The 27832-nt window shown below is 43.3% G+C and overlaps 1 protein-coding gene across 6 annotated transcripts in view; it reads left to right on the top strand.

Annotated features, from left to right (window-relative positions):
* The first annotated feature begins 876 nt into the window (after nucleotides 1-876).
* Nucleotides 877-27832, top strand: part of LOC132895434 (uncharacterized) — a 32372-nt gene continuing 5416 nt past the window's right edge. For 2 of the 6 annotated variants that reach the window (XM_060936045.1, XM_060936040.1), the window contains exons 1-4: nucleotides 877-970; nucleotides 4795-4984; nucleotides 7938-8040; nucleotides 11937-12145. In XM_060936045.1, the coding sequence (XP_060792028.1) occupies nucleotides 11963-12145 (183 nt within the window). In that variant the 5' untranslated portion in view covers nucleotides 877-970; nucleotides 4795-4984; nucleotides 7938-8040; nucleotides 11937-11962. The other 4 variants (XM_060936041.1, XM_060936044.1, XM_060936042.1 and 1 more) reach the window with 4 other exon arrangements.

Below are 27832 nucleotides of genomic sequence, written 5' to 3'. Positions count from 1 at the left end.
CGGCGGCCAAAATCATAATTTAAAAAAATCAACAGACCCCGCGGCTGCACCAGTAATAGCCTTCCTGACTCGCACCGAGTCAACGCTAACCACTTAATCCGCGATCCCAGTTTAGGTGTGTAGGGGACTAAACACTCTGAAGTGATGAATTTTCACCCCCGCTGCATGGGGGGTGACGTCAACGACACATATTCTTACGCTATTTGCGCACAAAGCGGACCATATATGAACACATACACCAACATAAACAGAGATAAACTTAGCCTACAAAGAAAGAAATGGATTCACAATATTGTGATTGAATTCGTTTAATTCGGAAGGGGAAAGACTACTCCCGTAAACTGACTGCATATTGCAGGATATTGCAGAGACAGTGCACTTGTAAGTGTACATGTAAAACCCCCGCCCACACGACCCTTGTCCTTATCACAGGTCTGTGTGTGCGCGGCTGTGTCAGCATTTCACACATACACCCACAACAACTAGTCCCCAGTAGTTAGGATTGATACATATGTCTAAAACAGGGTTAATATTAAATTCAGGCTTTTTGAAATAATCCTACCTTAATACAGTTGAATTCTACGATTGCAACGTAAGAATCATAACAACCAATCAGATTTGTTCTACCGTGCCAGTTTCAGTAGTGATTTATGTGAAATGTATTTCTGTGCAATGCGCAACCACTTAATATTTCGTATTTGAAAATGCAAATTATTAATACGTCTATAATACATTATATTTTCATAAGAAAATTAAGTGATCTGAGTCTCCGTTGAGGGGGCGGGGCTGTAGCCACAAGGGGGCGACGCCCCCTTTCGCCCCCCCATGGCGCCGGGCCTGAGTAAAAGGCCAACTGAGCATGTGCGGAAGTGCAGCCTACAAAGCAGCCTCATTTCTGTGTTTCAACATACATCATGAGCATTTTGAAGATAAACTCTCAATAAATCTACACAAATCAGGAGATAAAAAGGTAATATTCATTAGATTTGTGGATGAAGTGGTATATAATCTAATATTAAATATGTTTATTGTAGTATTTATATGTGACAATGTCATGTGTGTCTATATTTTTCTGTAAAATACAGGCACATTTTATGTTACTACAGCCTACATGCAGATTGTTGATCAAGAAGTCACATGGCAGTTAACATTTTGTTCTGGAACATTTGTTGATCAAGAGATAACATAGAACTCTCTTCATTTTGAAATCATTATGTGCAGTACGTGTTCATAATAAAAACAATTAGTCAATACTTTCATGGATATAATGCTAGTGCAAAGTTGATAACCTTGTGTAGCAGGTGGAATTACCTCTTACTCTGCAGTTTCCCTGAGATCTGGTTGCATTGGGAGGGGCCAGTCCAATTAACCAATGGGGCGGATTTTTATTTATTATAAGTACGCTGGAATGTGTCATTGTAGTTGCTTTCACTTCATTTCCGACCAACCGGGGGTTGAATCGGTGGCAAGGAGTACACACTGGCCGGTGCTTCTTACCATAAACGGGTGGTTTTGCTGATGCTGGTAAGTGAGTCTTTTTTTTTACCGTACTGCTCAACATTTGGGGACGTTTATTTGGGTAGGCTGTAACATTTATTCCCGTGTTGTGCAGTTTTCCTGCCGTGATTGCTCATGGTTCAGTGTATGGCTGTTGCCTAAGGCATCCAATTTTCAGGTGCGTGCTGATGAGTTCCTTCTAACTAAACTGCTATGGAGTTTTCCTTGTGCCATCACGGGTTTGAGAAAGATCCACGTATGCGGTATCCATTCATTTGTGTTATAGGGCAGCGGCCGGTGTTGGCGTAACTCCACGCCACTCTAGGCTGCTGTTTTGTTGGGCCTCGAATGCTGCTTCGTGGGTTTGCTGCTGTTCTTGCCAGCGCGTTTCTACCAAATGCTGCTTTCTTTGATTGGTGCAGCTGCCTGTATGAAGAGGGCTGCGAAACTACCATAGTACTTTAACACTAGTTTTAACTTTTGTAGGGTGTGTGTGTGTGTGTGTGTGTGTGTGTGTGAGATTGTGTGTTTGATCATTATTCGCCTATAATTAGTGTGTTTGGAGTGTGGTATGAGGGATTTTTTTTTTTCTGTTAAATTGGGTGTTTTTGTTTTAGTCCTGCTTAGGTTTTACCTACTGGCAGGAGGCTCTCTTTCTATAGACCCTTTTCAGTCACGTGACCTTCGTAAACGCGACCACCATTTTGGACATGTAGCGGACTTCGGCTCGAATTGGTTTGAATGCGAGGAAGGCGACAAACGGAGAACATACAAGAAAAAGGAGCGAGATGCAGAAAACACCTTCGCTATCCAGCGACGTAGGGCATTTACAGGGCGAGCAGAGGGAGAAATAACAGTAACGACACATTAGCAACGCCGTACAGAAATAACGGTTTATGGCACAGACCCTTTCGGTTCTCGCTCATCTAGCTGCTACAATGACTGCTTAGACTGCAACAATAATACCTAACACACATTTAAGTATCCGTCGTAAAGACGTGAAACTCGTCGAGTGACGAGTGTGTTCATTGATAAGCTAACACAATCTAAAAGTAGACATACCATCACACTGCCCTGGCGCTGTGTACAGTTTACCTTCTATGGTTTTGTGCACTCGCTATTTGCCATCACTTTCTCCAACCGTTGTTAGAGATTACAGGGAACGGCCTGGATTTAAGAGACAAATACATGTTCCTCTCAGCGGATCATCAGATTAACGTTTTTAAAAGCGATTAGTGTGCACACAGCAACACCAATACACGGATACGCTCGGCTCCGCAGGCATCCTGCGCTCCAAATCACTCCGCCCTGAACAGCGAGTGCCCTCTGGAGGGTGCGCACTCCGGCCCTGCGCAGCTCACACAGCGCGCGAGTGAAGTGCACGAGCCACGATTCGGGACTGAGCCGCTGTGTGTGTGATCCCAGCGCACATCACTTACCACTCGCAAGTGGAAGGATGGCAAGCCTAAAGACAATCGTTTTTTTTTTGTTACATAGTCAAGAGAGGTGTCGGATCACTGGATCCAGTGTAAATAGCTGCCGGAGCCAACGCCCGAGGTTCCGGAGCGCGCTCCGGCTTGCTCCCCCTCAAATTAAGCGCTGTTTGTAGAACACTGCCTCTGATCTGTCCTACAGTCTACCAACAGCAAAGGAACATAACGCTAGCTAATGTCGTTAGCTAATAGCTACTACAGAAGAACAAAGAGGTTACAATGGGTTATTTTAGCCTATTTGGTTACACACTCGCCGCCACAGAATGTTAACAGCAATGTAATGCCTTTTCTGGCTAATTTTAGTCTTACCTCCAACAAAGTGGTCACTACACAAGCGCTGGTATGCCGAGGGCTGCCAATCTGTTAATGGCCGCTATCCATCTTCTCCGTCGGGATCCGATAAAATGATAAACCTTGCCTTGTTTGTTGATGGTTACTACATCCAGGTGCACAACAATATAGTGGCATGATGGAAGTCTTGCTGAAAATAAACTTTCTTTGCTGCCGTTCCTCAATGCTGGCTGTGGTAAACTACTGGTAGTACACGTCCAAAATGGCGGCCGCGTTTGTCGTGACGTCACGTGAAAAGGGTCTATAGCTGTGGATAGCTAGTGGGCTATCTTATTGGGCCTGATTTATGTTAATGCTTTTATTTTTTTATCTGTTTATTTGGTTTAATGCTCACAAGAGCTTATTTTATGTGAACTTGTGTGCAGCTGGCAACCATGTTTGCCCAATTTTTCTGTTGTGGCAAGCAGCTTTTTGTTGTCAGCTGTATGCCAGTACTGGTGGGAGGCCATTGCAAGCTGTGGATCATCAGTGGTCCACGTAGTTTCCCTCCCTTAGTTTATATAGTGTGGTTGTGTGTTTTAATTGGTTAGTTTGTTGGGATTAAGCTGTATGTTATTTCTTTGTTTGATTTTCTTTTCTTATTTTTTTTCTGTTTATTTACTTTTCAGGTGCTGAGTGCCCAAGGCGGGGTGGCAGCTGATCCCTTAGGTGGTGGTGTTTCCCTATATTTCGTGTGTGTTCACGTGTGCCTGTGTGGAATTCTTCTTTTGTTGTGCTTTTGATTTATTTCAATTTGTTTGCAGTGAGTGAGACACGTATGCTTGTATGGTGTGCCCCCTTGGATTTTTCCTTCGTCTCTTGGTATCTTGCCCCCTACTGGTAGGCTTCAGCCCCGTTAATATTGATTTCTCCCTTATCCTTGCCCCACATACATGTCAGTTAAATCTTTGGATTGTGAGTGTGAATGAAAGTGATTGTTTGTGAAGTAAAGGCAAGAATTTTTATTTTTGTAAACATTGTAATAAAATAAAATAGCCTTTTTGTATTTTCATAACTTTGGTCTCTGGTGTCTTTAGTCAAACGAACCTTGCGTGTCAACATTGAAGTGTTTTCTAGTTAATATTCCTGGGGTGAAAGTCCCCTGGTGGCGTAGTCAGTAATTGCTCTTCTGTTTAAGGTCAAATTTAGTCAACGCTTTGCTTTTCTGCCCAAGGCCACACTTGCAATAAACAATGAAATAATTGACACATGGGAAATCCACTTCTCAGTGTCAAATTTGATTTTGAAGTGCGAATAAGGTGTCTAAATTACAGATAACATAGTTACTGAAAAGTAGATGAAAATAAAGTGCACCTTGAGCTGTCTCGCGTGTCTCTCAGTTCCTCATTCCCTGAGCTGCAAGAGTGCTACACACAACTATAGCATTTATAATGGATTGTCAGTCTTTCATTCTTATTATCAGTTAAACAGATGTTTGCATCCCATTTTACTAATTATTATTAAATCACATCAGTTTGGAATCAGAACTTTCTCCAGCACAATCATGCTGTTGCCTGAAGTGAAAAGAAATGAAACGGAAGCTAAAACTACACCCACTTGGTGTCTGTGTATAAAGGGGCAGAAGTGCTTCTCACTCCAGACCTCAGAACAGGACTGACTGACTGCACCGCTCAGGAAACTCTACGTTCAGAAAAATACAGCAGGTAAGAGCTGTTTATTCTGGAGACAATGTTCAGCAGATTCATTCTGTATTAAATGAAATAATTTGATCCCTTTTTGAGAAAATGAGTGTTCACATAAGCTTCAAGACCACTGATGATCACATTACTGATGTGCAGAATCAGTTTATTTACTTTTTTGTGGTATTATTTAGTATATCTCGGTTAATGCCAGGACTGTGTGTGTTAGTGTATAGTTGTTTTAGACTTGTGAACTTGTATATGAACTTTTTTTTTGGGGGGTGGTATGTTTTGTCCAATGTCACATGACACTTTATTCTGTTTGCTAGATTCTAAGGTATGTAAATTTATTCTTATTTATTTTTCTATCGTGAAGGAGTGATATACTACCCATTAAAATGTAAACTTTTGGACACACCTGAACTGAGTGTGTGTAACTTTTTCCATCAAAATATGTTCCCAAGGCGAATATAACTAGAGAAGTGGATGCCTGTGTATAAGTGTATTGAAAAAAATATATATATTCATTTTCATGTAGAACTGTTGGAAAGTAGCTAATGAATGCACAGCATGTGGGAGTATATTTCCAGCTGTGCAGTTTAGGCTCCTCAGAAAGCTGCTAAGGGAAACAGTCTTTTGTACACAACTTCAAGGCTCCTCTGGTGAAGATTCTCAAAATGGAGTGAAATAAGAGACAAGTTTTCAGTCACTGCATAGGTCATCTATTTCAGTCACTGCATAGGTCATCTATTTCAGTCACTGCATAGGTCACCTATTTCAGTCACTGCATAGGTTTAACGTTAACTTTAAATTAGGAGTCAGGGAAAATACAACTTTAAAAGTAGTTGTGCCCGAACTGTTTTAAGGGAAATGTTAGTGAAATCCTTGTGTTGTTGGATGGAATGTTCTAGATGTTTTTGGCTTCCATCCCAAACAATGTTGCTTTGTGTTAGCATTCCACTTGGGTGTGGCATTCCAGATAAATATTCGGGGTTGTGTAAGGAGGCAAATATGAAGTGTTCTGAGCACATTCGTCCCACAGCAGGAAATGTGACCTCCTTCAGGGGAAAAACTTCTTGATCAGACTTGTCTTGATTGTTTGCTTGTGAGTGATTCATCATCTGACATGAGGCTGACTTGTTTTCTGAAGGTTAACATGCTTCACTAGTTTAGTTCAGAAATAAAACCCCAGACTTATTTTTCTGCCTGTCTACCTTCACTAAACAAACTAATGTTGTCACAAATAATTATTGTATCAGTGAGTGGACAACATGATGCCATTTACTACCTTTGTACATTTTTAAGCCTTTTTTGGGTTGAAATAGGAATCACCATCTTGCAAAAATTGCAAGCCGATTCTGCGCGGTAGATTGGGGCAGTCAGCAGGGGCGGTTCTAGCCATTTTGGGGCCCTAGGCGAAATACAGACATGGGGCCCTCAAAAGTCAGTCTTGAAACACACAGAATAATGGTCATCCCTACTTGGCACATGCCATATCTCCTTGCTGTAAATTCAAAAAAGATAGCAAACTGCCACTAACAAAGTGCCCCAAATAAGCTCCGCAGTGATACAGGTTTGAGATTACTCCAGCATTTGCCAAAATTCTGACAGTGTTTATTGCTCAGATCAAACCAGAAAGAGAGAGCGACAAGGCAAACAACAGAAGAAGAGACAGTAGAGAGAGAGCCAATTTTAAGAGTCAATCTCCATATTTTAATAAAACAAGGATATCTGAAATCCAATTATTTTTACTCCACAGATACATATTCCCAGATATAAAATGATCTTATTCTTATCAGAAATAGAACACAAATGGATACATATTACCAGAGATACAAAATGATCTTACTGTTATCAGAACTACAACACAAATGGATATTACTCTATCGAAACCTCTACATTTCAATGGGGATAAGACTGATGCCAAGATAAATGTATGAGAGAGAGAGAGAGAGAGTTTGTGTGTGAGAGTGAGGGAGGGAGAGCCATTTAGTGACCGGCAATACAGTGGTTGAGAGACAGATACAGAGGGATTGTGAGTTTGTAAATGATGCAGCCAGTACATTATTGAAATGTCCTTAATCTTCAAAATTCCATTGTTCATGTATTCCATCACCATTCCATAATGGGGTGTAGGTGTGTGTGTGAGAGTGTGTGTGTTTGGGGGGGAGAGAGAGAGAAAGGTATGAGGTTTTTAAAGGTTGCAGCCAGTACATTACTGAAAAGTCCTTAATCTCCAAATGTCCATCATTCATCATAATCATATGAGAAAGAAAGTCCTACTTATTGCTGGCTTCTCCAAAGTCTTCATAGAAAGGTGGTGTGCAGAGGTATGGAACCCAAACTACACGAACACATTCCTCAGCAGCGGAGGTTGAGGCTGTAGCAGACTCAGGCGATTTGAAAAATGTAGTTAGTTTCAGAAGTGCAGCTGCATTATTTTTGCTTTGTGCCCTTTTTTCGTTTAGCGCAACCACTCTCATAACTGCGCTTCATCTTGTTTACGGTTCCCACTGCTTTGGTTTGAATTTCCGTCATCAGATCATGGACTAGTCCAATGTAAAACAACCGGGGGGCGTGCTGGGACAAATACTATATACACATGAATTCGATATTCTGATGCTTTTTTTGGTGTGTTTTTCCATTTATATCGTTGACTACTTAATATCAGAGACAAATTAAGATTACATATATATTGTTTGGTATTTACCGTGACGGGGCTGACTGTTAGGGGCCCCCAAATTTGGGGGGCCCTAGGCAACAGCCTTGGTTTGCTTAATGGTAAGTCTGCCCCTGGCGGTCAGGCAGTGGGCTCGCCCTCTCCCCCACCCATTTTTGTGCTGGACACTCGTACGTGCACATCTACAATTATTTATCTAAAGTGCAACTTAAAATACAGCATCAACTAACTCAAAGTGGTAAATATTGCTCTATTAATTCATCTGTAAAATACTAAAGTGTAGTCATATTTTTGCAGGTATATTGATTTTACTGCTGCCAGGAAAAGATTTCAGCACTTTGAGTCACGATTGAGGGAGTTACTATTAGCTAGTGAGCTGACATCTGTCATTTTAATCAAAGTAAGTATAAATAGCAAATGTAAGGTGGCAAATAAAAATATAACCAGCAGTCAACATTTACACTCAATACAAGCAACTTTTTTAGGAAAGAAATGCTACTCTTCATGATTTTCATCTCACACTGACACCTGCAGAAAGTTTCCCATCTGAATAAAGAAGTGTTCTTCTATTCTCCACTTGTCCTGTGAATGCATTTTTTTTAAAAGGAGAGACTATTTCAAGTGTTTATTAAAGCCAAATAATCACAAATTGTTATTCAATTTAGCTAGCGTTAGTTGCCTTGGTTTATGCTATCGCTTTGTTCATTCACATTGATTTGCTAATTATAAAATCAGTAGAATGAGCTACAGCTCAGACATCAAAACATATATTTTAGCGGAAAAACAATGGTACAGTAAATAATCCATTTTGTTCACCTTTGCCCCCATGGACTACCACCTTGTTGTGGTGGATGGCCTTGTGTGCCTCAATTATTCTGAGAGCTATGCTGGCAGGAGCAAATGCTCCTGGTAGGGTCACCCAAGCCAGATAAGTCAAAGGTAAGAGTCCAGATGAACAGTAGTCCAATACCAATACTCCAGCTCTTGGAATGCAGGGGAGTTGCATGAAGATGATGTAATTATCAATAAACTGATGGTTCGGATTGTCTCACATTCTGCTTGATGATGACGACTTTGGCTGAAGAACTCGAGGGATGTACATTGATTACTGAAAGTGCATGGTGAAATAACTGTGTGGCAGTGGGGGCGTGGTCAAGCAGCGGTCTGTGACCGAAGGGCGGAGTCAGGGAAGGTAAGTGGCAGAATCACTGCACCTGAGGTCGATTAACGTGTGTTTGTGTGTCTTCCCCAGTGACCGCGCCCTATTTAAGGAGAGAGCGAGAGCAGAGGGGAGCTCTCTCCCCAACCAGAAGACTAGTGTGTGCGTGTGTGTATGGCTGGGAGCGTGTTCAAGCTGAAAATAGTGTTGAACTTAATTCTGGCCTGCTGTCTTCCTGTGCTCCTCCCACTCATACGAACTGCCACAAACTGAAATGCACCATCCGATGGAGTTGGTTTCCTGTTGGACCAGAACACTACAAATGCACTCACTGAAGTGTCACTCTTTGAAAACAAGAGGATCTTGATTGCAATATGCTCTTGTTTTCAAAGAGGATATTGGAATCAATATCCTCTTGTCACTCTTTTTGAAAACAACAAGAGGATATTGATTGCAAACTTTAGCGGTAACCCTGCAATCATCATCATTCCCCATGATTCACCCGTGAAAGGAGATGAAGAAGCCGAGGAACAGTCTCAAATCTTACCAAGGGCAGTTAGTCAGGTGCCTAAACACTCTTATTGGTAAGACTTCAGCGGACACCTTGGGAAAGACAAAGCTATGTACAGCCACCATGAAAACAGCAACAACATTCGTAAACTGATGTATGAATTCTCAGTAGAGAACAATCTAGCAGTGACCAACACTAGATTTCCGAAAAAGATGAGGAAACTCTGGACATACATGTCTGACATAGCACTAAGTGGACTACATCTTGATCAACATTAAGTGGATCAATTCTATCACAAATGTAGAAGCACACAAGTCATTTAGCAGTCTTGGCTCAGACCATCGTATAGTAACAGCTTTTATGAAACTGAAACTCCACTGTAGCAAAACATCTCCAAGGTGGAAGAACTGGTCAGAGATAAAGATCTGCGGCAGTTATACACAGTCATAGTGCGTAACCGCTTTGCTGAATTATTGACATACGCAGACACATCAGTAAGATTCAGCCATCTAATCAAAGCCAACCAAGAAGCTGCTGACACCATGATACCACAAAAGAAGAAGCCCAATCGTAAGAATTTTGCTGACAGTCAATTGGTCAAAGAGGCGAGGAAGAAAGTACAGGACACATTTCATGCATACTCGGAGAATAGTACAAGAGTCAATCAGGAATGATCACAGGAAGAAAAAGATAATCTGGAGAATGTTTTATAATGACCTTTTTGAAGAAGACCTAAGCAAGAAACTGGAGAAGGTGGAGAGTACTAACACTTGGGCAAAACACAGAGAAAGCTGGAAGCTGATAAGATCACTGGACACAAATCTGCACTAAAAGGTATCTTAGTAAGTGCAACAAAGGACCAAAGACAAAAAGTGTGAAACTCACTTCTCCAACCTGGGGAAAGAGCCCATGATTGCAGGAGATGATAATGAAGACATTCCAACTGTTTTTGAAGACCTAGATATCAATGAGGGATTGTTCAAAATTGAGGAGGTAGAGAAAGCTATAAGTTCCCTCATTGAAGGGAAAACTCCAGGACCTGATGGTATTCCACCTGAGGCCTTAAAAAGGTGTGAGCTGAATGAGGACATTTTGACTTTCGGCAACAATCTAATCAATTACTGTCAGAAACCAGACCAGTGGTCTGTTATCAACATCATTCCGCTACCTAAGAAAAGCTTTCTAGATATCACCGATAACCACAGGGGTATTGGACTATCCTCAATGATTGCAAAGGCCATCAATAAGATGACACTAAATAGAGTGCAATCAATTTTAGATCCTCTCTTGTGACCCAACCAAAATGGGTTTTGACCTAAAAGATCAACAATAGCCCATACTCTTGCACTATGAAGGCTCATTGAGAGAGTCAAGAGTAACAATTTAGAGACCATCATCATCTTTCTTGACTTCATCAAAGCTTTTGATTCTGTGCACAGAGGGAAAATGAGAAAGATCCTTCATGTGTATGGTATTCCAACAAAGCTTGTCACTGCTGTCATGAAATTCTACGAGGGAACCAAAGCCATGGTTATTTCTCCAGATGGAGACACAAAGTTCTTTAAAATTCTGGCTGCCATTTTGCTGGGAGATACTCTGGCTCCATACTTATTTGCAATAGTGTTGGATTACACTATGAGGCAGGCAGTAGGTGGCAGAGAACTAGAACTCAGATTTAGCATAAAGGAAAGTAGCAGATCACCTCTGGCAGCAGTCACTGACATGGACTTTTCAGATGATATTACCCTCTTATCAGAGGAGTTGGCAAAGGCGCAGGAACTTCTGACAAGAGTGGAATTTGAAGCTGATAAGTTGGGGCTTCACCTCAATGTGACCAAAATCGAAGCAATGGTATTTCACCAACAGGATCCTATCAAATTGAAAGCAAAGAATGAAGGAAACATCAAAATTGTCAAAAATTTCAAGCATCTTGGCTCATGTATGGAAAGTACACAGAAGGACTTGAACACAAGGTAAGCGCTTGCATGGAAAGCTTGTCACAAACTGAGCAAGATATGGAATGAAGATTAAGATCACACTATTTCTGGCTACAGGAGAGTCTGTTCTTCTGTATGGTTCAGAAACTTGGACACTCAACAATGCTCTAGAAAAGAGGTTAGACGGTTCATCTACCAAAATGCTGAGGATGGTTCTCAGCATATCATGGCGGCAACACATGACAAATGATGAGCTTTATGGTGACCTACCATGTGTGTCCGAGAAATTCAGACAATGCAGACTCAGACTTGCTGGACACTGCGTAAGACAGAAGGAGGAGATAGCATCACGACTTGTTCCGTGGTAGCCTAAATTCGGGAAAGTGAATAGAGGCAGAAGACAGACAACTTATGTTGATACTTTACTGAAAGACCCTGGAAATAAAGATGTTGGATGTTTAGAGAGATCGATGAAAGATCATGGAAACTGGATGAGTATTGTTGCTGGAGTCCAGTCGAGAGGTTGACACAGGTAGGTGGGTAGGTAGGTAGGTCACCTTTGAGCTGTATGACAAATGTTTGTAGTAGCCTGAGGTTGTGCTGAATGCTGTCTTCTACTTGCCCCCTTGAATAATGAAAGCCTGAAAGATTTGAAGCAGAAAACTATAAACTAATTCCTCTATTTACAGGTTTTAGATAGAGAGAGTGTAACAGCATGGCTGCTTGGACTGAAGTGAACACAGTGTGGATCGGATTCATGGACATCGTTCCTGTCATCGGGACAGTAAAAGAGGCAGTGGAGTTGGTGCTGGCTGTGTATGAAGGGAATAAAGCAGTGATAAAGGAGAAAGAGAAGGCTGCTGAAAACTTTGTGAACGAGTCATTAAAATATGTAAAGGTGAGTAATATTTATGTATCATATAACCAAAGATTGAGAGATAGTAAAGTAAATTCTTCTAATATTCCAAAAATTCAGCAGTTTAAAACCTTGATATGAACTGAGCTCAAATAAACACATGAAAAAATGTCTAGTGCACCCCTGTTATTCTCAGAGGTGAGTTTATTTTTTTTAAATTGTTTATGATTATATGTGACATTTTCATGCACGAACCATCATGTTGTTGGCATTTACCCAGTACTCATGTGCTCTCTACTCTTTGTTGGCTTCCAGTTTTGAATTTAAAGGGGACTTACCATGGAAAACTGTTGTTTTTGAGAGAAGAGACATTGATGTGACTTACATGGGCCTTTCAAAGTGGACTGTTACCTTCCCAGTTTGTAACAGCCATAGAAAGAAAAGAGGCAGAGAGAACAGGCCAGTTACAAAAGTGTAGGGATCTTACGGAGAATCTCCTTTCATTTTTTATGGTACCATCCCTCATCAGAGGTGGGCAGAGTAAGCAAAAACTGTACTCAAGTACATTACTGTACATTACAGGCATTTAGCAGATGCTCTTATCCAGAGAGATGTACAACAAAACCAGAGCAGCCTGGGAGCAGCTGGGGGTTCGGTACCTTGCTCAAGTAACAATATTGTTGCTTTATAATAATAATGACTCAAGTACAAGTTCTCATCAAAATAATTACTTGAGTATGAGTAAAACTGAATCTCATAAAAAGACGACTCAAATAGTGAGTAACTTCACATGATGATTTCGTAAATCTATAATGTACATTCAAATGGATCAGAATATAAGTTATGACATGGCTAGCGAGCAAGCTATGGAGTAGATGCATCCAACCAGGCTCTGCAGAACTTTCATTTTTAAGTTTTTTTTAAAAAGGCACCTTTCAACAAAGCACACTTCTTTATTTCACTTTTTACGTTTTATCATACTGTAGCGAGATTCAGGTGTGGGTGGAGCACAGAAGCATGGCAGGTGGCTGTTTGCATTGAAGAGAGGTTTTTATTTTACAACTTTTCAGCATAGGGCTCCAAAAAACTCTCACACACTCACACACACGCACGTACACACACATACAGGTTGTCAACGAGCCCTTGGCGCCGACCTCCCCTTCTCACTCTCCTTTTATCGGGAGCGGTCACTGAAGGAGACACACAAACACACGTTAATTGACAATAGGTGTAGTGACACGACCACTCACCCCTCACTCCGCCCTCCATTCACAGACCGACATTCGGCCACGCCCCCGCTGCCCCATATCCCCACCGCCCGACTCAGGCCAGGCTGACTCCCCTCAGACGGGAGAGGAAGTCCGCCACAATCATCTGAACACTTGGCCTGTTGACAAGCTCGAATTTAAACAGCTGGAGTGCAAGATACCAACGGGTGATCCATGCATTGGCATCCTTCATGCGGTGGAGCCACTGGAGGGGCGCGTGGTCTGAACAGAGGGTGAAAGGGTGCCCCAGCAGGTAGTACCGGAGGGCGAGGACCACCCACTTGATGGCTAGGCACTCTCTTTTGATCGTGCTGTACCTGCCCTCTTGCATCGACAGCTTTCGGCTAATGTACAGCATGGGACGCTCCTCGCCCTCCACCTTCTGGGACAGAACGGCCCCCAGTCCTCTGTCCGATGCGTCTGTCTGTAAAATAAAGGGGAGAGAAAAGTCAGGGGAGTGTAACAGTGGCCCCCCACACAGTGTAGCCTTTACCCTAGAGAAAGCCTGTTGGTATTGCTCCATCCACTGGACTGGATCTGGCGCTCCCTTTTTAGTGAGATCCATCAGCGGGCTGGTGACATCCAAATAATTAGGTATGAACCTCCGATACTAGCCAGCCAACCCCAGGAACTGTCTCACCCCCTTTTTGGTCTTGGGCCTCGGGCAGGCAGCAGTTGCTGCTGTCTTATTAATTTGGGGATGCACCTGCCCATGGCCTAAGTGGAAACCCAGATACCGTACTTCCACCTGCCCAATTGCACATTTCTTTGGGTTGCCTGTGAGACCTGCCCGCCCCAGTGACTTTAGGATGGCCCTAAGGTGTTTAAGGTGCCACGGCCAGTCATTACTGTAGATGATAAGGTCATCCAGATACATGGCTGCGTAGGTGGCGTGGGGGCGGAGGACCCTGTCCATAAGCCGCTGGAACATAGCGGGCACCCCAAACAGCCCAAAAGGAAGTGTGACAAATTGGTATAAGCCAAACGGTGTAGAAAAGGACATTTTCTCTCGGGACAGAGGAGTCAAGGGGATCTGCCTCTGTTAAATCCAGTGTCAAATAAAAATGAACAGCGCCTAATTGATCGAGCAACTCGTCAAAGCGAGGCATTGGGTACGCGTCATATTTAGACACCATGTTGACTTTCCTATAGTCCACACAGAACCGGACTGACCCATCGGTCTTGGGGACCAGGATCACTGGGCTGCTCCAGTCACTATGGGACTCCTCGATTATGCTCATTTCGAGCATGGCTTCAAGTTCATCCCAGACCACCTTTTTTTTGTGTTCGGGCAGGCGGTAAGGACGGCTGCGCGCTACCACCCCCGGGGGCATGTCAGTGTGGTGTTCTATGAGGTGGGTGCGGCCGGGCAGCAGTGAGAACACGTCAGAAAATTCTTTCTGCAACTGGGCTACCTCCGTGAGCTGGGTCAGGGAGAGGTGGTCTCTACAGGGGACCAAAGCAGTGTGCGATGTCAATTTTCTTCTTTGAACCTCTGGCCCCAGATCTGCCTTCTCCGGAATTACCAACACCAACGCCACGGGGACCTCCTCATTCCAACGTTTTAACAGATTGTGGTGGTAAACCTGTAATGCCCCACCCCTGTCCGTTCACCTCATAGTCGACGTTCCTGACTCGACATGTGACCTCGAAGGGCCCTTGCCACTTGGCGACCAATTTGGAGCTCAACGTGGGCAACAATATGAGTACTTTGTCTTCTGGTGTGAACTCCCTAAGGTGTGTGCCCCTGTCGTACAGTCGGACTTGACGTTCTTGCGCCTGCCGCAAATTCTCCTGGGTTAAGTGCGTGAGTGTGTGGAGTTTGACACGCAGGTCGAGAATGTATTGAATTTCGTTCTTACTGGGTGAAGGTCCCTCCTCCCAATTTTCACATAGCACGTCCAAAATGCCATGTGGCTTATGTCCATATAACAATTCAAACGGTGAAAACCCTGTGGAAGCTTGCGGGACCTCTCGTACTGCAAATAACAGGGGCTCGAGCCACTTATCCCAATTACGTGCATCTTCACTTATGAAATTCCGAATTATATTTTTGAGAGTTCGATTAAACCATTCTACTAAGCCATCCATTTGTGGGTGATAAACGCTAGTGTGGATAGGATTAATCCCTAGTAACCCATACAGCTTGCACGATGTGCGTGACATGAATATGGTGCCTTGGTCTGTCAGGATTTCTTTCGGAATCCCGACCCGGGAGATAAAGCGGAAGAGTGCTTCTGCTATACTGCATGCTGAGATATTGCAGAGGGGCACTGCTTCTGGATATCGCGTTGCATAGTCCACCAGAACTAAAATAAAGCAATATCCCTGTGCTGACCGATCTAATGGCCCGACGAGATCCATCCCAATTCTTTCGAAAGGGGCCTCAATTAAATGGAGAGGGCGCAAAGGAGCTTTTGGAGTGGCCGTGGGATTTACTAATTGCCATTCGCGGCACGCCACACACCACCGACGGACATCCCCGCGAATCCCTGGCCAATTGAACCGGGCCATTATTTGGGCTAGTGTCTTATCATGCCCCAAGTGTCCGGCCATGGGATTAAAGTGAGCCGCCTGGAATATGAATTCCCGGTGGCTCTTTGGAATTAACAGCTGTGTTATCTTTTCACCAGTTTGAGTGTCCTGCATCACTCGGTGTAGCCTATCCTTAATAATAGCAAAGTAGGGGAAGGCCGGTGACGCATTTGGCTGGAGAATTTGACCATCGATTACTCTCACTTGGTCAAATGCATGCCGCAGAGTCCCGTTTCGCGACTGCTCTAACGGGAAATCCCCAAGGGAATTTCCGAGAGAGGGAGGAGGGGTGGGGCGCTCCTCACTCCACGTATCACCCTGACGCTGTGCTGACGTAGACGGCTCTATGACAGCTTCTCCCGCCAATGCTACTCCGGGGCTTTCCCTAGCTGAATTACGGCAGGATCCACTCTTCACGATGTGCGTCATTAATTCCTTAAACCCCAGCCAATCAGTCCCCAAAATTAGCGAGTGGGTGAGACGAGGGTTAACCACCGCCTTTACACTATGTTTTTCCCCTCGAAATAGAATGTGGACAGACACTAAAGGGTAGTTGTGAACAGCCCTGTGCACACACAACACCTTCACCATTTGTGCTCTCCCCAATGCCTCACCTTACACCAGGCTTTGGTGGATTGAGGTCTGGTTACAGCCGGAATCCACCAAAGCCTGATACGTATCCCCTTGGACACTTACCGGTATTCGATACACTCCGGCCCGATTGAGGGCGGTTTCTGGCACGTCGGGGACCCAGACCACCACGCCCACCTCCATCGCGGAGCACTGATGTTGGAGATGTCCCGGATACCCGCAGTGCCAGCACATCAGCCCAGGCTCTCCTTCTGCACCAGTGTTACAGACGCCACTCACCTAAGGGGGAGGAGACACAGACAAGGAAGGGGGAAATGGAAGGACACCGCAGGTGCGCCAGGCCGGCTGGGGGGGAGGCGGCCCCCGCCTCCATGGTGAGGGAATGGGGCAAGGATGGGAAGCAGAGGGAGAGAGAAGAGAGAGAAGAGAGAGAAGAGGAGGCACACCTTCCTGCCATTGGAACTGCCGCCATGTGGTCCTCTGCAAGCTCGATCGCCTGGTCCAGTGACGCCAGGTGATGACACTGGACCCACTCCGCCGTTCCTTCCGGAAGTTGTGCGGTGAATTGTTCCAGTGTCACCAGGCTGATCATTCCCTCAGCATCGCGGTCGTCTGCCCTCAGCCACCACGGGCAGGTGTCCTGGAGTTCCTGCCCGAACGTGAATGGCTGGCCGACCTCCTCCAAGCGCAGCGAGCGGAAGCGCTACCGTTGTTGCCCTGGGGAGCGGCCGACATGCTGGAGGGCTGGCTGTTGGCGGGGAGCTGCAGCGCGGCCAGCTGCACCTCACTTGTCAGCAGGGGGAGGAGGCGCACCGCGCACTGGTCCACCGGCCAACCCCACACCTCCGCTGCCTGCTCGAAGAGCACGATGAAGGCTTCCGGGTCATCATGCGGACCTATCTTCATTAGGGTGAGGTGAGGAGGGTCTTCTCTGGTGGAGGTCATGGGCCCCATCGATGCGAGCAGGTGCCAGAATGCCTGGCAATCTTCCTGTTGGGCCAGCACCAAGGCTTCGAACCATTGTTCTTGCTCCTTCCGGAGGGCAACCAACGCTTGGTGCTGGTTCTGCTGGGCTGTGGTGAGGGCATGGATGAGGTCCTTGAATGGTGAGGACTCCATGGGGCTGTTCCCTTCTGCACTCATCCCAGGTTTCGGCACCACTGTAGCGAGATTCAGGTGTGGGTGGAGCACAGAAGCACGGCAGGCGGCTGTTTGCGTTGAGAGGTTTTTATTTTACAACTTTTCAGCATAGGGCTCCAAAAAACTCTCACTCTCTCACACACATGCACGTACACACATTCAGGATGTCAACGAGCCCTCGGTCAGGGATGAGAATTTTCCGCCGATTGGCGGATTTCCGACTTTTTCAGACCAAAATGATCGTTTTTGAGATCGATGTAAATCCGTTGAGAAATTTTTTTTTTGGGGGGGGGGGTATGATTAACGATCTGTGGTCACCTTATAACGCAGACATCCCAAGTCTCCTGGAAGTTCCGGGAATCTCCTGCATATTGATAGAAGCGAGCAAGACCGTGCGCGCGCAACATTAAGGTCTGCATCACGCATCTTAGAATGTGTGCGCGCAAGGGGGTGCGCGAGGGAGACTGTGTGCAGTGTTGCCAGATACTGCTGACGTTTTCCAGCCCAAAATATGTTCAAAACCCGCCAAAATGCACTTAAAACCACCCAATCTGGCAACACTGCCTGTGTGCCTGTTCATGTAGCGCATGCCAGACAAAGAGCATCTTGATTGGGTTACTCAGCAAAATAAGCCAATCAGCTTTCAGTGTGGGCGGGCTTTTATCTCTTTTCTCGAGGACTGGAGTTTTCACTTGTATTGAGTCAGTCAGTGCAGCCTACAGGATCGGCATGGCAGAGAGAGAGCGCGCGCCCCAAAAAATATATATCAATTACATGTCATATATAAGTGTGTATCTTTTATAAATGGGGTTAGCTTATCTAATGTAGCATGTTGGGGAGAATCATAGTATCATATCCATATTTTTGATGAAATTTTAAGTATGATAGCATGTATAACTCTCCTACTTATTGCTCATTTCATAGGGGGACGGGGGGGGAATTGTTGGCATGTGCCGCGCGGGAGCATCTGCCCAAATTTTTTAGGCCGAGATGAACTTATAGTTTTTGATTTTAAAAAAATTTCCAATATGTAATGCCCATTGTACATGCCTGTTCTTTAATTCAAAATCACCATCTCGATCTTCAAATTGACCATATGGTATCTGTATTACATTACACAACATCCTGTCCAGATAAAACCTAGCTAGTACACACAACAGTTGAAAGGGAAGTGATAAGTGATGTTGAATGCTGCCTGCTTAATATGCAGGACCTTCTGCTACCATGATAACGTCAATAGAAAACTTAAGAGAATTATATGATAGAACTTTTTTCTGGTTTGCACTTCATTTTAAAGGATTAGAGTATTCAAAGACATGAATAGCTAAAATGCAGAAATATAATACTGTAGAGCTCGTTTATATTAAAAGGTGCATTGATTTGATTTTTTGAAATCCTCAAATGTGAATTGATTAAAAACAAGTCTCTTGTACCATATTAATCATTTTCACCTGGTAGTCCACCAAGAAGGGGAATTTATTTCCAAATAAATTGCAAATTTTTGCTGATAAAAATAATGGTTTTGGGGTAAAAAAAAAAGCCAAAAATCATTAGCCCCATGGGCCCCGCCCCCGGGCCCCGCCCCTGTTTTTTCAGACTTTTAAAATATTTTTCATTCTCATCCCTGCTCGGTGCTGACCTCCCCTTCTCGGTCTCCTTTTATCGGGCGCGGTCACTGAAGGAGACACACAAGCACACGTTAATTGACAACAGGTGTAGTGACACGACCACTCACCTTCCCTGACTCCGCCCTCCATTCACAGACTGATGCTCGGCCACGCCCCCGCTGCCACACATACTTTTACATATCTGCTTACATAAATAGAATGGCTGGCAAGTCTATAAAAACCCGTAATGCAACTTCGTTGACCACGAGGCCTAGCGGTCCCAGATCATCCCTGGATCTAAATGATAAACCAACCCCAGCTGATGAGACCATGGTGCTAACCACTCAAGCTTTCAGGCAGGAGTTGCTTATGTCACTTCATGAAGATATTGGAGACATAATGAAGTTGGAGATTAGAAGAGTGCTGGAAAAGGAAATGGAAGGTTTCAAAGCCGACATTACTGTTGTAAGGTCTGAAATGCTATCTTAGAACTCGGTTGCTACAGAATTGGCCACGTTGAAAAATACCACAGGCGAGATGGAGAAGAGTGTCAACATGTATGGATGATATCGTTTCACTGCAACATGAAGTGGCACACCTCAAGGCTCAATCGGAATTACTACAAGATAAATGTGAAGACTTAGAGTTGAGGTCAAGGAGGAATAACATCAGAATCTTGGGAATACCGGAGAGCCATGTCAGCTCCACTGTCGCCGTGTCAACCCTGCTTCAGAGGGCGTTCAGCCTAACGGAGGCACCAGTACTGGATAGATCTCATCGCTTGCTATTACCAGCGCCCAGGCAAGGTGACTGACTGCGCATAATCGTGGCTTGCATGCACTACTTCCAGGACTGTGCCAACATTCTTCACCTCGCCAGGGAAAAACAACAGATCAACGTGGACAGAATGACCATTTCAGTCTATGCAGACTACACAGCATGAGCGGCCAGAGCCCAAGCAGGATACAATGGGGTGAGACAACAACTTTGGGGACTAGAGGGGATCCGCTTTGGGATCATCTACCCGGCCCGTCTTCGCATCACACATAAAAACCAGGAGCGGATCTTCACGACGCCAGAGGAAGCCCAGACTTGCATCAACAAGAACTTTCCTGCATGCGGGAATACTTCTAACAAGTAACTGCTGAACTCCTCTTATGGAGTCCTTTAAGTGTCGTTACACTGAATGTTGGAGTGAGTAATATTACCAACCAGTTTGTAGATCTTTTCTGAGATGGCATTTACTTCTATCCAACGTTAGAAATGTTTTCAGGGCTCCTCTTGTAGATAACTTTATTGCCGCAGTGGCGGTCATGGGTGTCCTTTACCATTATTAGAATTTTTATTTTCTGCCAGCCTTCTGTTTTTGGATGTGTGTGTATATGTATGTGTGGGTGTATGTATGCTTGTGGAGGACAGGAGACATGTATGCCCAAGGGTTCTTTCTGTTTTCATCAAAATTGAGTATAACCCCTATTACTGGAAGCATTACCTCCTAATTTAATTTTTCGATACAACACTACTATGTACATATAAATTAATGTGTGCATGTGCTCTTGTTTTGATTTATTTATTTTTATTTTTCTTAATTACAACAATATTTGATCTTTAAGCACCCACTGAGACGGTTTTTATTAATTTATTCATTTCTCCTTTTTTAAATGCTGCCTATGTGCCATAGTTGTTTCATGAGCCATGTTCTGGGGGTTCTAGTGTGTAGTTAAATGTTAGCCAAACCATGACTACATTGGGGTCTAGCCTTAAGGTAGGTAAGGCTAGGGCGGCCTGGGAGTTCAGAACAGGTCAGCAAAGGGAACCAAGGTTATTTTGGTTTTGTGTGTGTGTGTTCTGTTTACTGGAAAACAAATCAAACATGTTTGTACATTCTGCTCAAACTTTTCTGTTATGGTAAGGACCTGTATTTCATCTGAAATTACCCAACTGACTAGGGAATGATATCTATTAACAGCACATCAAGACAATGGCTAACACCACAGCCTTAGGTTCAATCAGATTCATTAGTTGGAATATTAAAGGGATACAACATCCTATTAAGCACAACAGGGTTTTCACACACCTAAAGTTACTGAGTTCAGATATTATATATCTTCAAGAGACCCACCTTTGGACTGGCGAACACACTAAGCTAAAGAAAGGCTGGATTGAACAGATATTCCATTCTAACTAATATGAATTAGGAAAGGTGTCCCGTTCGTGCCAAGCAGTGTAGTACCAGATAATAATGGCCAGTTTGTCATTGTGACAGGGAAGCTATATGTCAATCTAGTCGCACTAGTTAACCTTTATGGCCCCAACTGGGACAACTCTCAGTTTTTCTCTTGCCTCATAGGAAAACTCCCTGATCTTAATTCACACTTGCTACTTTTAGGGGGAGATTTTAACTGTACACTACAGCCAACGCTAGACAAATGTAGCCCCAGGCAAAACAATTCTGTGTCCAAATCGAGTGCACTAATTTTGTCATTTATGCAATCCTATAAATTATTTGATCCCTGGAGACACTCCAATCCCACTACCAGACAGTTTTCTTTCTTCTGGCCAGTTCATCTTTCATATTTGAGAATTTATTTTCATTTGATTGATCACAGGACCATCTCTTTTGTAACCAACTGCCATTATCATGCCATAGTGATCTCTGATCACAGTTCTGTCCAATTAGACATCATTTCCAAACAATCCCATGCCTCAGCGCTCATGGCAACTTGACCCACTTTTATTAACAAACCAGTTAATTTCTAAAATTCATTTCTGACCAAATTGATTTTTACATAGAGGTCAATAGCACCCCTGGAATGTCATATACTATTATATGGGAGTCACTTAAGGCCTACCTCAGAGGACAGATTATTTCATATGCAGCTCACAAAAAGAGAGAACGGACCAAGCGTCTTACAGAACTAACCCAGCAGATATCAGACACTGACGACCAATCAGCTCATGATTTCACATCTGATCTTTATAAAGAGTGGCTACTGTTGCAAACAGAATATGACAACCTATCCATAAAACAAACAGAACGGTTGCTACTTAAAACAAAGCAATCATGTTACGAACATGGTGAAAAGGCAGGGAAATTACTGTGTCATCAACTTAGACAGACAGCAGCACATAGTGCAATCCCTGAAATCCATGTTGCACCAGATTCAACTTCCACGCATCCCCAGATCATAAATGATCAATTTAAGGCATACTATGAGGAACTTTACACACCACAAGCCTCCATGAATGCAACCGAAATCCAAACCTTTCTAGATGGCCTAGAATTACCAAAAATTAGTACAGAAGATCAAGCCTCCCTCGATGCTCCTATAACAAATGTAGAAATTTCACAGGCAATAAGTTCTATGCAGAGTGGGAAAGCACCCGGACTTGACGGGTTTTCTATAGAGCTTTACAAGTTATTCTCACACAAGCTGGTACCTATTCTGAATTTACTGTTCAAGGAAATTATCTCTGTTGGCAGACTACCTCGAACCATGACTCAGGCAACTATATCAGTTCTGTTGAAAAAAGACAAGGATCCCTTGGACTGTGGATCCTATCGCCCTATTAGTCTCCTGTGCTGTGATTATAAAATCCTCACTAAGGTGCTGGCACATCGTCTAGAAGCAGTGACACCTAACATAATTGATCCCGATCAAACAGGCTTCATACCAGGGAGGCAGTCTTTCTATAACATGCGAAGGTTGTTCAATATTCTATACTCTTCTCACTCCATCTGTCAGCCAGAAGTTGTGCTCTCCCTCGACGTGGAGAAGGCCTTCGACCGTGTTGAGTGGAACTATCTGTTCATGGTGCTGGAGAGGTTTGGGTTTGGTATGTCCTTCACTTCTTGAATTAAAATATTGTATACCTCACCAACTGCTTCAGTACGCACAAACTTGATCAGGTCCAACCTTTTCATGCTGCAAAGAGGAACTCGACAGGGGTGCTGCCTCTTGCCATTTCTATTTGACTTAGCCATCGAACCTCTTGCCGCAGCGCTGAGGATGCAACAAAATATTCCAGGTATTGTTAGGAACCAAGTAATACACAAAGTGTCACTGTATGCAGACGACCTTTTATTGTATTTATCCAGCCCAATAGAATCAATCCCTAAGCTTATAGACATATTACAACAATTTGGGAGACTATCTGGATACAGACTAACCTTCTCAAAAAGTTAATTTTTTTCCCATTAATCAACTGGCAACATCCATTAATTATAGTAGCCTTCCCTTTAAACTGGAGCGCCAATCCTTCACTTAATTGGGCATAGGGGTTACACGACAATACAAAGACCTATATGACTGCAACTTTAAACTGTTGCTAGAGCATACTAAACAGGATTTCCAAAGATGGTCTGCACTCCCTGTTATACTGGCAGGCTGAGTAAACATGGTAAAGATGACAATCCTGCCTCGATTCTTATATTTTTTTAAAATGATCCCCATCATATTGACTAAATCCTGGTTCAAAAAGTTTAATAGTCATATCACCTCTTTCATTTAGAACAACTCCACCCCGCAGATTAAAGGGGCTTACTTGGAGATGCCTAAGGAAGCAGGGGGGCTGGGTCTGCCTAATTTTTTATTTTATTACTGGTCTACTAACATTTCCAAACTGAATTACTGGATTTCAACCTATAAAAATAAAGAAGGACCAATATGGGCCTCTGTGGAACTTGATTCCAGTTCTCCGCTCTCTCCCATGTCTATCCTGAGTGGCTCCTTACCTGTCAGTGTAAGCCTTTAAAGTTTGAACCCAGTTGTCAAAAACACACTTAAAATATGGTTTCAATTCAGGAAACACTTTAATTTCAATCAGGCAATTACTCTACTCCCATTAGCAAACAATCATCTGTTTCCTCCATCCCAGATTGATACTGCCTTCCACACAGCAAAATCCCCAGTGTTGAATTAACACCCAGAGTGTTTATATACCATAGGTCCAACTGGACCCAAATGAACTCTGAAAGTGTTAATTCAACACTGAGGAATTTGCTGTGCAGGTATGGCACAAGAATGGTTTAGCATTTTTTGGTGACCTCTTTGTCGAAGGCACATTTACTTTATCATGCTACAGAAAGATCACAATCTTCCCAATAACCACTTTTTCAGATATTTACAGGTACGCAGTTTTGCTAAGAAACACTTCCCATTTCCCTCCTTACCACCCCAAAACACAACCAATATCATATTAGACTTGGACCCTGGGGTAAAAAGAAGGGTGTCGATAATCTACAAAACAGTACTGGGCATTAGCCCCCCTCCACGGGACAATGCCAGGCAGGCATGGGAAGCGGATTTGGCTGGAGGGGGAGGGAATCACAGGTTGTTAGGTATGCCCAATGTCACCTAATGAGTAAGAACAGTATATATTTTGCACTGAGTGCAAGCAGGGACTCTGGCAAAACTAATTATAACAGCATCACTAAAAAGGGAGAGCCAGAAGGAAACACAGGCATGAGGGAGCTCCGGGACATAAAGCAGCAGCCACTACACCGTCAACAAACTCAAGTGAGTGAGTGAGTGGGGGACTGATAGCATCCATACATCCCAGTTTACCAAACTCTTTTGTCTGTGCCTTGTTTAGCCTGTTTGTGTCTCACCTGACCCTTCGCCTGTTTACTGCTCATGATTTCTGCCTACTGTATTAGACTGTATGCCTGATCGTTGCTTTTAATTAAATGAAAGCAGCGAGATGTGTGCAGTCTAACGTAACGTAATTTTTTAAAAGCGTAAATGTACTTGATTAAGAGTACAACCCCGATTCCAAAAAAGTTGGGGCAAAGTACAAATTGTAAATAAAAACGGAATGCAATGATGTGGAAATTTCAAAATTCCATATTTTATTCAGAATAGAACATAGATGACATATTAAATGTTTAAACTGAGAAAATGTATCATTTAAAGAGAAAAATTAGGTGATTTTAAATTTCATGACAACAACACATCTCAAAAAAGTTGGGACAAGGCCATGTTTACCACTGTGAGACATCCCCTTTTCTCTTTACAACAGTCTGTAAACGTCTGGGGACTGAGGAGACAAGTTGCTCAAGTTTAGGGATAGGAATGTTAACCCATTCTTGTCTAATGTAGGATTCTAGTTGTTCAACTGTCTTAGGTCTTTCTTGTCGTATCTTCCGTTTTATGATGCGCCAAATGTTTTCTATGGGTGAAAGATCTGGACTGCAGGCTGGCCAGTTCAGTACCCGGACCTCCTTCTACGCAGCCATGCTGCTGTAATTGATGCAGTATGTGGTTTAGCGTTGTCATGTTGGAAAATGCAAGATCTTCCCTGAAAGAGACGTCATCTGGATGGGAGCATATGTTGCTCTAGAACCTGGATATACCTTTCAGCATTGATGGTGTCTTTCCAGATGTGTAAGCTGCCCATGCCACATGCACTAATGCAACCCCATACCATCAGAGATGCAGGCTTCTGAACTGAGCGCTGATAACAACTTGGGTAGTCCTTCTCCTCTTTAGTCCGAATGACACGGCGTCCCTGATTTCCATAAAGAACTTCAAATTTTGATTCGTCTGACCACAGAACAGTTTTCCACTTTGCCACAGTCCATTTTAAATGAGCCTTGGCCCAGAGAAGATGTCTGCGCTTCTGGATCATGTTTAGAGACGGCTTCTTCTTTGAACTATAGAATTTTAGCTGGCAACGGCAGATGGCACGGTGAATTGTGTTCACAGATAATGTTCTCTGGAAATATTCCTGAGCCCATTTTGTGATTTCCAATACAGAAGCATGCCTGTATGTGATGCAGTGCCGTCTAAGGGCCCGAAGATAATAGGCACCCAGTATGGTTTTCCGGCTTTGACCCTTACGCACAGAGATTCTTCCAGATTCTCTGAATCTTTTGATGATATTATGCACTGTAGATGATATGTTCAAACTCTGCAATTTTACACTGTCGAACTCCTTTCTGATATTGCTCCACTATTTGTCGGCGCAGAATTGGGGGATTGGTGATCCTCTTCCCATCTTTACTTCTGAGAGCCGCTGCCACTCCAAGATGCTCTTTTTATACCCAGTCATGTTAATGACCTATTGCCAATTGACCTAATGAGTTACAATTTGGTCCCCCAGCTGTTCCTTTTTTGTACCTTTAACTTTTCCAGCCTCTTATTGCCCCTGTCCCAACTTTTTTGAGATGTGTTGCTGTCATGAAATTTCAAATGAGCCAATATATGGCATGAAATTTCAAAATGTCTCACTTTCGACATGTGATATGTTGGCTATGTTCTATTGTGAATACAATATCAGTTTATGAGATTGGTAAATTATTGCATTCCATTTTTATTTACAATTTGTACTTTGTCCCAACTTTTTTGGAATCGGGGTTGTATTAAAACTACTCCTATAAGTACAATTTATTTGAAAAATGTACTTAAGTACATGTAGCAGGTTACTACCCACCTCTGACCCTCATTAAAATATGACCCCATAGCACCCATAGCAGTCTGAATCAAGAAAATGGAGGCATCTGCTTAGTTATTCAGCAAAGGACACCTGTAAGGAACAAGTCTGGGAGGAAGCGCAAGTGTGCTGTACTAGGATGCACAAAAGAAAACCTGAGTCTGCATAGCTTCCAAAGCATCCGGTGAGCTCTTTCTGTCCCTTGAAAATCCAAGGACGAGGCTATAAAACTGGCACTGGGCTGTACCCATATCCACGCAGGTCTCCAAAATGAACAGCCTCTGTAGTGTTGTTTGTGATACAGGTTCAGCATCCACTACTTCATTTTCCTCTTCTGACTTGAATTTATACACGTAAGGCTGTAATCCAGGTGCAGAAACCTCTCAGAGTTTAGCTACAATTCCATGTGTTGGCAGAGGGTGTGTCATTTAAAGATGTTAGCTCATCAGAGCGAAGCTAATTACATACAATGGATATAAAAAAAAGTGTACACACTCTGTTCAAATGATCGGTTTTTCTGATGTAAAAAAGAGACCACAACAAATCATTTCAAAACTTTTCCCACCTTTAAAGTGCTGATGACACGTTTTTGACATCTTTGGCGATGTTTTATAACATAAAAAGTAATTCCCAATGATCCATATATTAATTCACGAAGGCGCCTATTTTACAAGTTATGATAAACGCGGCTATTTGGGCAAATTTGATGGGGCTGCAGCACCCAGGAGACGAAAGAGGAGGAGGAGCTATATGACGTCAGCGAAAGAACCTTCCTCCTAACTTACCAGTTTGTTGTTGATGCGGCAGGTGTTCAGTTTATCATTATTAGTATTTTTATTAGACATTATTATTTATATATATATGTGTATATATATATATATATATATATATATATATATATATATATATATATATATATATATATATATAGTTATTATGCCTTCGCGTTGTGTTGCCGGCTTTTGCTCCAAAACCCACAAGGATGGGGTAAGTTTATTCAAGTTTCCCAGAGATCCCGAGCTGCATGCGAAGTGGGTGAAGCAAGTCAGGCACACTCGTGACAAGTGGAAGCCCTCACCAACATCCGTCCTGTGCTCTGAACACTTCGATTTGGATTGTTTTGACACCCTTCCCTGCTTAAAGGAATCTCTTGG

The sequence above is a fragment of the Neoarius graeffei genome, chromosome 12 (genome assembly GCF_027579695.1).
Source record: "Neoarius graeffei isolate fNeoGra1 chromosome 12, fNeoGra1.pri, whole genome shotgun sequence".
Lineage (NCBI taxonomy): Eukaryota > Metazoa > Chordata > Actinopteri > Siluriformes > Ariidae > Neoarius > Neoarius graeffei.
This window is presented reverse-complemented; position numbering and strand designations above follow the sequence as displayed.